This window comes from Schistocerca piceifrons, chromosome 4 (genome assembly GCF_021461385.2).
Source record: "Schistocerca piceifrons isolate TAMUIC-IGC-003096 chromosome 4, iqSchPice1.1, whole genome shotgun sequence".
Lineage (NCBI taxonomy): Eukaryota > Metazoa > Arthropoda > Insecta > Orthoptera > Acrididae > Schistocerca > Schistocerca piceifrons.
In genome coordinates, this window is record NC_060141.1 from 827,927,884 (window position 1) to 827,941,394 (window position 13,511).

Genomic DNA, 13,511 nt, shown 5'->3' on the forward strand with positions numbered 1-13,511 from the left:
TCATTATATGTCAACGAGCCATATTCGCATTTCTGTACTGCGCTTGTGGTGTGCAGCAAAGATGGGAATTGTAGATAGGTGCTTCAGAGAGATTGGCTGCTGTATCTGTATAGTGCCCAACTTCGGAGGTTCGAGTTGTCCCTCCAGCATGGCGACATGGGTGTGCGTGTTGTGCATAGCGTAAGTTTGTGTAAGGTAGATTATGTAGTGTGTAAGCTTATGGGCCGATAACCTAAGCAGCTTGTCCCGTAAGATCTTACCACAAATTTACAAAATTTTAAATCCAAAATACTGCATCTCGGTTCTTACAATAATACAATACTGGTTAGATGTAACTGAAGAGCAGCGCCAAGCGGACGCGGACCACGAACGGAACGCCACATGCGGGTCCGGCCCCAGACAACTGCCACGACCACAGATGGTGGACGAGCCGGGCGCGGACGTCCGTGGGAGCACCAGGGAGGGGTAAAAACCTCAGGAGCAGCATCTGGTGGGCGCGGACCGCGAACGGAATGCCCGACACAGGACAGGCCTCAGAGAGCTGCCACAGATGGCGCCTAAGTCGGGCGCGGACATCCGAGGGAACACCGGGGAAGGGACAACACATTACAAGCAGCGCCAGACGGGCACGGACGGCAAAGAGAGCACCCAGCGCCCTCTGGGCATAAATACTGGACAAGATCCTCCAACACGGCAGTCTCAGGTAGCATCTGAAGAAGACAACGAGTTACTTGGCCGAAACATTGTGCCAGAGCGACACAAACATCCGTGAGTAGACCCGATTATTCCACATGTCAAGATCTCGCCGGGAAAGCCTGAAGAGTTACATAAGAAGATTACATATTGGATAACCACAGTGACTGCATAGAAGCGATGGAAAAAACAGATGCCTATAAATATCTAGGATACAGACAAAAAATTGGAATAGATAATACAAATATTAAAGAAGAACTAAAAGAAAAATATAGACAAAGACTAACAAAAATGCTGAAAACAGAATTGACAACAAGAAACAAGACAAAAGCTATAAATACTTATGCTATACCAATATTGACCTGCTCATTTGGAGTAGTGAAATGGATAACACAGACCTAGAAGCACTCGATACACTTACACGATCACAATGCCACAAATATAGAATACATCACATACATTCAGCAACAGAAAGATTCACATTAAGCAGAAAGGAAGGAGGAAGGGGATTTATCGACATAAAAAACCTACATTATGGACAGGTAGACAATTTAAGAAAATTCTTTATAGAACGAGCAGAAACCAGCAAAATACACAAAGCAATCACTCATATAAATACATCGGCTACACCATTGCAATTTCATAACCACTTCTACAACCCTTTAGATGGCAAGCACCCGTATCATCTAACACAGCCACACATCGATCAAGACGCATCCAACACATGGCTAAGAAAAGGCAATATATACAGTGAGACGGAAGGATTCATGATTGCAATACAGGATCAAACAATAAACACCAGATATTACAGCAAGCATATTATTAAAGATCCCAATACCACAACAGATAAGTGCAGACTTTGCAAACAACAAATAGAAACAGTAGATCACATCACAAGCGGATGTACAATACTAGCAAATACAGAATACGCCAGAAGACATGACAATGCAGCAAAAATAATACATCAACAACTTGCCATAGAACATAAACTAATGAAACAACACGTCCCCACATACAAGTATGCACCACAAAATGTACTGGAGAATGATTAATACAAATTATACTGGAACAGAACCATTATAACATATAAAACAACACCACATAACTAACCTGACATCATACTCACCAATAAAAAGAAGAAATTAACACAACTAATCGAAATATCCATACCTAATACAACAAATATACAGAAGAAAACAGGAGAAAAAATTGAAAAATACATCCAATTGGCTGAGGAGGTCTAGGACATGTGGCATCAGGATAAAGTTGACATTATACCAATTATACTATCAACTACAGGAGTCATACCACACAATATCCACCAGTACATCAATGCAATACAGCTACATCCAAACGCATACATACAACTACAGAAATCTGTAATTAATATAATAGAGGGAAACAATCCACATGGGAAAAATTTATCAAAAAACAAAAATGATGTGACTTACCAACGCAAAAAACAAAGATGATGTGACTTACCAAACGAAACAAAGAGGATGTGACTTACCAAACGCAAAAAACAAAGATGTCAATTGTTTCCCTCTATTATATTAATATCATTAATTTGAACCCAACAATTACGTTTGTTGTTGTCACTGTTGCATTTCGAAATCTTTCCTGTCGTCTTATTTTCTCTTTGTGTTTTTGCCAGTACGTTTGGTAAGTCACATCATCTTTGTTTTTTGAGAAATCTGTAATTATTGATACATGTTCAATTACCTGAAAGTTCCTAAATGCAGTGCAACATATACTGTACAGTTAAAAGGAAGTCACGCTTGATCAAGGTCCGTGTCACTTTCCATTTCTAACCAGACATAACGTCTGAGAAAGGAAAGAAATATAATAATAATCCCATGTGATGGATAGGGGAAAGCCTCCCACATATGGGTGCTACCGAGGAAATCAAATACTTGGGGTGAACCAAATACTAACACAATCCTGAACAGCTACTCAACCCCTTGAACCCGAAATCGACACGTCTAAGTGAAAATCACCGGCACTCTGGTCACCCACCGTCTGTTAGCTCAATGAGCTTGGCTGAGAATATTTGCTTCCAAAGGCATCAACACCCTCTAGTCCTGTCTGTTCCTGGTATCAGCCAGACCAAAACAATGAAACATAAGCAAACATGAACTGTCCAAGCAAAGTCAACTTTATCCCAGGTGGTACACAACCCGCCCGTCGACAGGCGGCAGCTGGATTTTCAGGTTGTGGGGAGTCCAGGCTAGCACGGCAGAGAATATCGGAGATCTGTGGTAAAATTCCCTACAAGCAGAAAACATGCATTTGAAAACTAAACATCGATACATTGATCCAAACATGAAAAGTAAATAAACTCACATAAGAAATTGACTGACAAAAAATTTTCATCCTTGCTCTTCAAGAACCATGACTGACTGAATTGGGGCAGAATTCATAACACAAAACACACTTTTGGCGCTATCAGATGTAAAATATTATGTTCACACTACTCATTGCTCGAGTTTACATCTTTTCGTGGGGCTCAGCCTTCACATTTCTTCTTAGGAAGTAAACGATAAAGGCATCATAACTCGTCACCAGTAACAGTACTGCATAGGAATGCTTAATGAGCGACCTAATGACGTTCAATAATAGTCACTCGGTTGATTTTTGATGTTTCAAAGTAGAGCATGCAGTACTCCTAAACCAGAGTTCTGAACTTTGCCTTTTGAATGCAAATGTCGCATGATGATTAAATGGTAATCCATCACATATATCACTAATTGAGACTACCTTAAAGTGGAAAATCATTCATGTCAGAACGATCTTTGTAGAAACAAGAGTATCTTTTTCTGGCGTATTTTCCAAAAAGCACTCGCTCCACGCACAGTTCAAATATTTCTAGCTGCCTCTTCTGCATTCACCTCTCTGTTTTGCCAAAAGTAAATAAGGTGTTGCAGATGTTACACATTTTCCCACTTGCAACTCAATTTTACAACACTTAACCATAGTTCATGGGTTTCAAGTATGCAAAATCCAATGCTTAACTGCAAGATGATAACTAGAACTTCAAATTCGAAAATGACAGTTGATACATACACTGACAGCATTGCTCCACGTTCACCGGCGCTGGATTTCAGGCAGCGGGTGGCGTCTGGCCGGTGGCCAGTAGCCACTGTAGTGCGAGGAAACGCTAGAGCGTAAGCTGTTCTCATTGCGATGCAGCCACAAGCTGTCCTGCGGAATTTTTTCTGGAAGTACTTGTTATTGCTGGTGGGTAGAATGTGAAGCAAATTATCTTCGACATTCAATCAGACTTACAAATTTAGACGAGGGCCGAAATGTGTTAAATATACACTTCCGCATCTTACAGTGTTGCCAGATTGTGCAGATGACCAGACTTGGAGTTTTCAGGGGCAGCCAGTTTTACTGGCCACCTTAAGTGAACAACTTGGACTTGGTCTCTGTGGGGCCGGCTGGCAGTCAGTTTTTATGTCTAAGACTGTATATTGTCAGAAAAATCTGTGCCACACTAGGGAACACCTCAAAAACATGCATATACTGTAAGTAAAATCAACGTCTTTGTAATGTACTGATTTTAGATGCAGAAAGCAATCCAGATTGTAAATATGTTTCATTTTTTATTTCAATAATTTATTTCAATGAAACAAAAGGTGTTTGGTTCCAAAAATATGCATTTCTTTGTAGTTGCAAAGACAGATTTAGAATATGTTCAGTAATTTTAGAAAAGATCTCAAAAAGAGCAGGCCTTAGAAGTGCTGAAAGGGGGCGGGGGGGGGGGGGGGGGGTGTTGAATGTATCAACACTGTGGCGAATGGCCATAAAAGTTTATTTTACTATGTGGATTATTATAACTACCCATTGTTGTGGTTCAGCCATTATTTTACATGTATTACAGATTAATGTATGTTACAAAGGATCAATAATGCCCTCTTTCTAGCACACCAAACCATAATGATTCTCAGGGGAATGCCCACAGTTTGGATTGAGACCCATAAGTCTTGAATGTTGCATGTTTGCCAATCCATTTTTTGACCCATTTTAATAAGTTTTTTTCTTTTGACGAATAAGAGTGCATTGTGCCTTAACTGCTGGTGACTGCCACAATTTACTTCCTGCTATTGTTCATATTAATTTCGTGTTGTTGATAGAAACAAGTTTCAAAATCCAAGATGTACCACAGTAAAATGATATATTAAAAATGTCTACATTGTACTATTTACGTTTGGTGAGACTAGGGAATTTGTTCCTTTAGGCCTCTGGCCTATCGAGCGTGCACAGCAATCCTGGGTCCTCAGATAAATTATAAAAATCTGCCGATTTATGTCACACATGAAGGGATTCTCCCTCTGGGTATATTTGTGGCACTACCTCCAATGGGTGGGCCCTGCATGTTAGTGGATAAGGCTGGGCATGAGATCGGTGGGCTGGATCCATCAAAAATATCTGTGGACTGGCTTGTGGTTCTGGACTGTTGCAGAGACTTGCTCATGTGTTGCCAGGTAACATGGAAGAGAGCAGCTTGGAATTTGTACAATAGGAAAAGAGGGAGAAGTGATCACATTTGAAGATAACTCAGTAGAATTCCTGATACTTGCATTTGTGATCAAATGAGTAGGATTGAGAATTTGGATCTGGCAGCATGAATCATATTGTAGTTATGCAGTATATATTAAGAAGAGAAAGTAAGCTTCTAAATGTGAAAATAAACAAAAGTGAAAAGTACACAAGAAACAGAATTTGAAGATGAAATAAATACTTTGCCTGAGAGGGCAATTAATTGATGTACCCTTAGAGGGATACAGCTATATATTACAGTGTCTGTTTTCATACACACATTCGTGCGCTCATGCATGCTGTGCTTCAATCAGCTGTATGTGATTTCTTTAAATGCATTCATTTAAATCGCAGAAAGATGATTTTGCATTATTGTAGCCTTAGGAGTAGCTATTCTCATTTTATCATCTTTTTGAATATCTCTAAAGTAAAATTCTGTGACATTCGCATTAATTCTTAACTACAATGGATGTTGACAAGAACACAATTACTGTGGAGAGGTCTCTCAGACCACCTTTTTATTTTTTTACACACACTGAAGAGCCAAAGAACTGGTACACCAGCCTAACATGGTGTAGGGCCCGCGCAAGCAGGCAGAAGTGCTGTAGCACGACACGACATGGACTCGACTAATGTCTGAAGTAGTACTGGAGGGAATTGAGACCCTGAATCCTGCAGGGCTGTCCATAAATCCATAAGAGTACGAGGGAGTGGAGATCTCTTCTGAACAGAATGTTGCACCGAAGATATGCTCAATAATTATCATGTCTGGGGAGTTTGGAGGCCAGTGGAAGTGTTTAAGTTCAGAAGGGTGTTCCTGGAGCTACTCTGTAGCAATTATGGATGTGTGGGGTGTTGCATTGTCCTACTGGAATTGTCCAAGTCCGTCGGAATGCACTATGGACACAAATGGATGCAGGTGATCAGATAGGATTCTTACGTATCTGTCACCTGTCAGAGTTGTATGTAGATGTATCGGGGGTCCCATACCACTCCAGCTGCACATGTCCCACACCATTACAGAGCCTCCATCAGCTTGAACAGTTCCCTGCTGACAAGCAGGGTACATGTATGTATTCATGAGGTTGTCTCCATACGTGCACATGTCCGTCTGCTCGATACAATTTGAAATGAGGCTCATCCAACCAAGCAATATTCTTGTAGTCATTAACAGCCGAATGTCTGTGTTGGCAGGCCCAAGTGAGACGTAAACCTTTGTGTTGTGCAATCATACTCTGCATGTTTACATATCTCTGTATTTGAATACACGTGCCTGTACCAGTTTCTTTGCCGCTTCAGTGCATAAAACTGCTGTTTTGGTGAATATATATTTTCATGACTTCCTGTTGTTTGTTACACTTCTTGGAAACAGACTTTACGGAAATTTGCATTTTTAAACAATGCACCTTTCAAAATACTTTTAAAACTAAAGTGCAGCAAAATTTGCAGTTTTTTATTGTATGTATTACTAAAATAACAGCACCTAGTTACCTCTCTGTTCATTCACACATTATCATCACGGAGATAGTATTAGAGATTCCCAACGTAAATGTGTGGGGAGACAAATTTCAGTTAGGACAGTTTGTATTTGGAATCAGCTTTCAGTTCACTGCTCATCGTTTCAGCAATTATTCCACCCCTAAATTGTATAAAGGAAGAAATTTTGCCAAACTTTTGTTTTAAAAGTCAAGAAGCAAGTAATTACCTTATGTATTTTTTTTTTTTTTTTAGGTCCTGAATCAGATTTTAACTGCTTTCAGCGTGCATGCGTTTCAGATAGACCCTTCTACAATTCTCCAACCAAATCAGAACACCGCACCGTTGACACGGATATCTTGTTTTGCACTTCAAACAAGGATAACAAAAGGCTGATGTTTTTCATTTTTCAAAATGCTATTTCTGTGTTAAATTAGTGCCTTCTGTTTTCTCATACCTCCAAAACAGAAAGTTTTCTCAGAGATTTTTCAGAATCTGTTGCAGCCCGGGCAGCTGCAAGATAATGTTCAGTTGCCTTGTTCTTAAATAAGTGCCTTCTGTTTTCTCCATTGAAAACCTCTTTCCCTCTACTTGGAAGAAATATGCTATCCATCATAATCACCTGTCATATCTTCGTTACTTTCAATTTCCTTCTCCAGATTAGTAATTGTGATCACTAAATCCTCGAAATCAGGGTCATTATCACTGTCATCGAAGTCTTCATCTGAGAATTCACTGAGGTGTTCTTGAACACCTACATCCATCTCACAGAGAAAATACTGCGTAGAAGGTCTAGTTTTCCTCACCATGGAGAAATGGTAACATTCAACAAAAACATGACCTGCAAACAATACGGTACATCTGTGAGACTTCTCAAGGCCCAAAAATAAGAAACAAATTGCAACAACAATGCCAGGTTTCTGGCATGTTTAGCTTGCCATCCAATAGGAAGATATACAGAAGAGTCTGCTTCACCTCACAGGGGTGTGTGGAATATCATGGCAAAAACTGTATTGGTCTGAGAGACCATCCATAGTAGTTACAGGTTGATAACTTGAGGTTTTGCTGTTGTAATACTTTTTTGCGATTTGGATAACTGAGTAAGTTACATTTATTTAATATGACTGTCTCAATCTGCTGCTTTGTGACTGTGCAATGTGCAGTTGAATTTATCAACTGAGTCGCAGTTATCAGTGCACATTCTCATGATCCGAAACAAAATTGTTTTCCACATTTCATGGAGATCATGTTTGCAGGGTGGAGGTGCGGCAGCAGGTGGTGAAGAAGAGAATACACCACCTCGTACGTCGAGAGATCGTGCGAGGCGTGATCTCAGTAAACAGCTGAATCTGGACACCAGTTCCAACAGCTCTCGTGACAGTGACGACAGTTCTGCACTGGTAACAAGTCGTGTGGTCACTGGACCAACAACTAGGCGTGCATGGAGTGACTGGTGTAGCAGTAAGGGCAAGAGTAGTCAGAGTGAGGAGGAAAACAACAACAGCAGTAGCAACAATGGTAAGATAATGATATCTGTTAGATCTATTGTGTTTGTGACAATTTGATTACGTGGTAAAATTTATGTTGCATTGCAAAACCTGGAATGGAAGTTAAGAAAGTGGTGAGCAGTAATAGGTCCACAACAGTAGGTGAATATTACATCCCTTATGAGATGTCTGCATTCATGTAGTGATCACTCGGTGATAAAAGGAATCATTTATGGTATTACTCATCACTCATTATAACAACAAAAACAATCAATTTTTGACAAAATAGTTTGATTGGATAGATAAAAAAGTCCACTCACCAAGCGATGGCAGAGCACACATGAGACAGAAGGTTATAATTAAGCAAGCTTTCAGAGCCAATGAATCCTTCTTCAGACAGAAGGGTTGAAGGGGAAAGAAGAGCGGTGAAGGAAAAGAACGGGAGATGTTTATGAAACGGGGTAATTTTTGGAAAAGCTAACCAGAATCTCGGGTCAGAGGAGACTTACTGTACGGGATGAGAAGGTAAGACTGATTGTTGGGGACCGTATCAAATGAGATTTGAATACCTGAGAGCTTAAAGGTGGAAGACAGGGTAACATGTAAGACAGAGATTACTGCTTAAACATTGTGCTTGAGTTAATAGGTAAGTGCATTTACGTAAGAGAGGTAGGAGGGGCAGAGTGAAATAGACAGGTCAGAAAATGAGATACGTAGAAAACTAAAACTGAGTGAAGAAAAAGTAGTTACTGTGAAGAAATGCTGAGACAGAAGACATTAATGTAAATTAAGGCCAGGTGGGTGGCAAGATCCAAGGACCTGTTGTAGCACTAGTTGCCACCTGCAGAGTTCTGAGAAGCTGGTGTCTGGGGGAAGAATCCAGATGGCGCATGTCATGAAACAGGCTCATGATTGCCATGTTGTACAGCATGCTCTGCAACAGGATATTGCTTGTTGCTAGTAAACAGCCTCTGCCTATGCCCATTCATCCTAATTGATAATTTGCATGACAGCTGGTATATGATGTGACGTTTCACAGGTGGCTCTCCCTTTGATACTGTATGTTTTGCCAGTTACAGAGCTGGTATACGAGGTGTGATTGGAAAGTTTTAAGAATGGATCCGCTACTGCTTACTGGTTTGGCGGGCAGGTACCCTGAGGGTGGGGAGTGAGTCATTGCCTTGTCCTTGAAAGCCCTCTGACAGGAAAATGAGTTTCCTTTATTCAGTTCATTGTGGCAGCTGGTTGAGTGTGGGTCTGTTAAGGCTTGTCACTCGATTCTGTCTGCATGAAGATGGACGTAAAAACGGAGCAACGAGTTTGTGGGAAAGTTTGTTTTAAAACTGGAAAATCAGCTTTTGAGACTTACGAACTATTAAAAACAGCTTTAGGATATAATCGTATGAGCCAGTCAAATGTTTTTGTCTGGTTCAACAGATTTAAAAATGGCCGCAAATTATTTGAAGATGAACCATGGTCCAGCCGTCCTTCCACCTCAAAAATGTTGTGAAAGTTCACTACTTAGTGTGCTCTGATTGTAGACTTACAATTAGGGAAGTTGCTGATGAACTGAATTTAAGTTTCTATGCAGTTCAGTCAATTTTAACTGAAGATCTGAACACGCGTCGAGTGTCTGCAAAATTCATTCCAAAAGTGTTATCTAGTGACCAGAGACAATACTGACTTGAAGTGTGCGAAGAAGTGATTAATCGGACTAAAAATGACCCAGATTTGTTAAACAGGGTACTTACAGGTGACGAATCGTGGGTATATGGATATGATCCCGAAACCAAAGTGCAGTCTTCGCAGTGGGAGACTCCCAAGTTCACCACGACTGAAAAAAGCACGACAAAGTCTGTTGAAGGTGAAGACAATGTTGGTGATCTTTTTGATTCTACAGGTATTGTGCATCATTAATTTACCCCTGGAGGACAGACGATTAACAAGGAATACTACAAATGTGTCCTTGAGTGTTTGCTCAAAAAGATGCGGAAGAAAAGGCCTGCATTGTGGAAATAGGGTGCTACACCATGACAGTGCTCCAGCTCATCGTGCCTTCTCCATCGTTGAATTTTTTATCAAATTCAAAATTTCTATGTTTCCACAACCGCTTTATTTCCCTGATTTGGCCCCTGCGGGCTTCTACCTATTGAAATTTGCACTGAAAGGGAAGCGATTTGACTCAGTTGAAGACATCCAGACAAATACGGAAACCATCCGTAACAAACTTCAGGAAAAAAATTTCGAGGAATGTTTCCAAAAGTGGGAACACCGTTCGAGTCGGTGTGTTCAGTCAGAAGGGGACTATTTTGAAGGAGATGTATCACAGTAGCATGTAAGTACGATCATTACGCAATTAAAAGTCCATTCTTAAAACTTTCCAATTACACCTTGTAGGTGTTGGTAGTGGGGTGCATAGGGCAAGTTTTGCATTGGGGACGATCACAGGGGTAGGAGCCATATGGTGAGGAGGTGGATGCAAAAGGAGCATAGGGTCTGACAAGAATATTGCAGAGCTTGGGATGGCAACAAAATGTTATTCTAGGTGTGGTGAGCAAAATCTTACTCGGTGAATCTCATTTCAGGGCACGATTTCAGGAAATTGTGACTTTGTTGAAGTAGTTGATAAATACATTCCAGACCAGGATAATACTTAGTGACCAGTGTTGTGCTCCAAAGTTGTTTTTTGGAGGGATCAGCAGTACTAGGATTGGATGTGCTGGCCCAGGAAATGTGCTTTTGAACTAGGTGGTGGAGTAATTATGACCAGTGAAGGCTGAGGTGAGAGTGGTGGTATATTGCTGTAAAGAGTCTGCATCCGAACAAGTATGTTTGCCTTTAATACCGAGGCTGTATGGGAGGGAATGTTTGACATGGAAAGGATGGCAATCCACCCAATCCGTGCACCCTACCTTTTACCAATCATCCTGGCTGTCCTGTAATTGCTGGCTTCAAAGCACTTACTGAATGTATATTTGCCTTAGTTGATTAGCACGTGCAACCCATAGTACAAAGACTTGCCTCCTGTATCAATGACACTAACCATTTCCTGATCGTCTGAAATCTGTGCCTGTCCCACTCCCACCACACACCATACTTGCACCATTCACGCCACCTCCCTCTATAGCAGGGGTTCCCAACAAAATTTTCTCGGGGACCCCCCCATCGAGCATGATTGGTACCTTGTCATATCACAGTATCAAGTACCTAAAATGCCAAATTAAGAGTCCTTTTATATGTTTTCTATTTTTGATACTTAGAAAAAACATTGACATTTTCATTATTGAAAAAATATTGAGCTTAAAACTTTTTCAATTGAGCCATCATTGATTATTGTTCAAAATATTTGTCTTAAAATCTAGGTGTTTAGTTTAACAAACTCCTTAAAAATACAGAAATTGAGTATGAACTGAAAATGTCAATAAATTAACAATGGCCGATTGTTGTCTGAAATGCGAGTGTCTGTGTAAAGTGACTGTCAGTTGTCAGCTGGAAAGATGCAGTGTGCACAGTCCAACGGCATACAGCAGAACCATTTGCCTCTATCTAATTCTTGTTTTGTGTTAGTGTGCTAGTGTCAGTTGGCTCTAGGAAGATGCTAGATGCAGAAGTTAGCATTTGCTTGAGCTTTACTCATGCAGGAAGCAGCCAAAACAAAAAATCTGTTATCATACGAAATATATTTAATATATTCTTTATTGTAATAGCATCTTGCAAACCCCTCTTGCATAGCTCGCGGACCTCTGGGGGTCCGCGGACCACCTGTAGGGAACCACTACTCTATACGAACATCCCCGACACACGTGGCCTGTCTGCTACTGGACATTTCTTCAGTCAGCAGCCACCTGATTCCAAACCTATGACATCCTTCCTACTCATCCAAATCAACATTATACTTACCAACTACTCCTTCACCTTTGAGGGGCAGACATACAAACAGATCAGAGGCATGGTCATAGGAACCAGGATGGCTCCTTCCTGTGCCAACCTTTTTATGGATCATCTGGAGAGGGCTTTCCTGGGATCCGTAAGTCTTCAGCCACTGGTTTGTTTTAGATACATTGATGACATCTTTATCATATGTACTGATGGTGAGGCTGACCTGTTAAAATCCCTGGAATCACTAAATACCTTCTCCCAAATAAACTTCACATGGTTCTATCCCAAATCCTGTGCCACTTTTCTTGATGTTGATCTCGTCCTCACCAAAGGTCAGCTACACATTTCTATCGACATTAAACCTACTAACAAACAACGGTACTTACATTTTGACAGTCGCCATCCTTTCCATGTCATACATTCTCTTCCATACAACCTTGGCATTCGAGGCAAACATATTTGTTCAGATGCAGGCTCTTTACAGCAATACACCACCTTTCTCACCTCTGCCTTCACTGGACGTGATTATGCCACCAGCCTATTTCAAAAGCAGGTTTCCCCAGCCAAGACATCAAATTCTGTTACTTCTGATCCCTCCAAAAAACAGCTTTTCTTTGTCCAAATGTATTAACCAGCTACTTTGACAAGCTCACGATTTCGTAAAATCGTGCCCTGAAATGAGATTCATTCTGTCTTAGAATCTGCCCACCATGCATAGAATAGCTTTTTGTTACTCTCCCAACTTCTTCAATATCCTTGTCAAACCCTATGCTTCTTCTGCACCCATCTCACTATACTATGGGTCCTATCCCTGTGACTGTCCCTGCTGCAAGACTTGTCCTACGCACCCTCCCACCACCACTTATAACAGCCCTGTAACTGGCGAAATGTATGCAATCAAAGGGGGAGCCACATGTGAAAAGACGCATCATATACCATCTGTTCTGTAAACACTGTCCAGCCTTTTACATCAGTGTGACTACCACCAAATTACTAATTAGGATGAATGGGTATAGGCAGAGGGTGTATACTGCCAACACACAATATCCTGTCGCAGAGCATGCTCTACAACATGACAGTCATGACCTTGGGGCCTGTTTCACGCATGCACCATCTGGATTCTTCTCCCAGAAATGTTTCTCAGAACTCTGTGATGGGAACTAGCTCTACAACATGTCCTTGGTTCTCACTGCCCATCTGTTCTTAATTTATGTTAATGTCTTCCATCTCAGCATATCTTCACAGTAACTACCCTTGTCTTCACTCCATTTTAGTTTTCTACACCTTTCATTGTTTTGCCATCTATTTTTCACTGCCCCCTCCCACCTGTGTTACATACAATGCATTAACTATTATCTCATGCACGATTTTTAAGCAGTAATCTCTGTCTTGCATATTACCCTCTCTTCCACCTTCAAGATGTCAGACTTCCAA

At 40.9% G+C, this 13,511-nt stretch overlaps 1 protein-coding gene across 1 annotated transcript in view; it reads left to right on the plus strand.

Annotated features, from left to right (window-relative positions):
- The window catches only part of LOC124794700 (histone-lysine N-methyltransferase, H3 lysine-79 specific), a 209,582-nt gene that overhangs the window by 132,049 nt on the left and 64,022 nt on the right, over positions 1-13,511 (plus strand). The window contains 1 exon segment of the mRNA XM_047258267.1: positions 7,968-8,229. Coding sequence (XP_047114223.1) covers positions 7,968-8,229 — 262 coding nt within the window.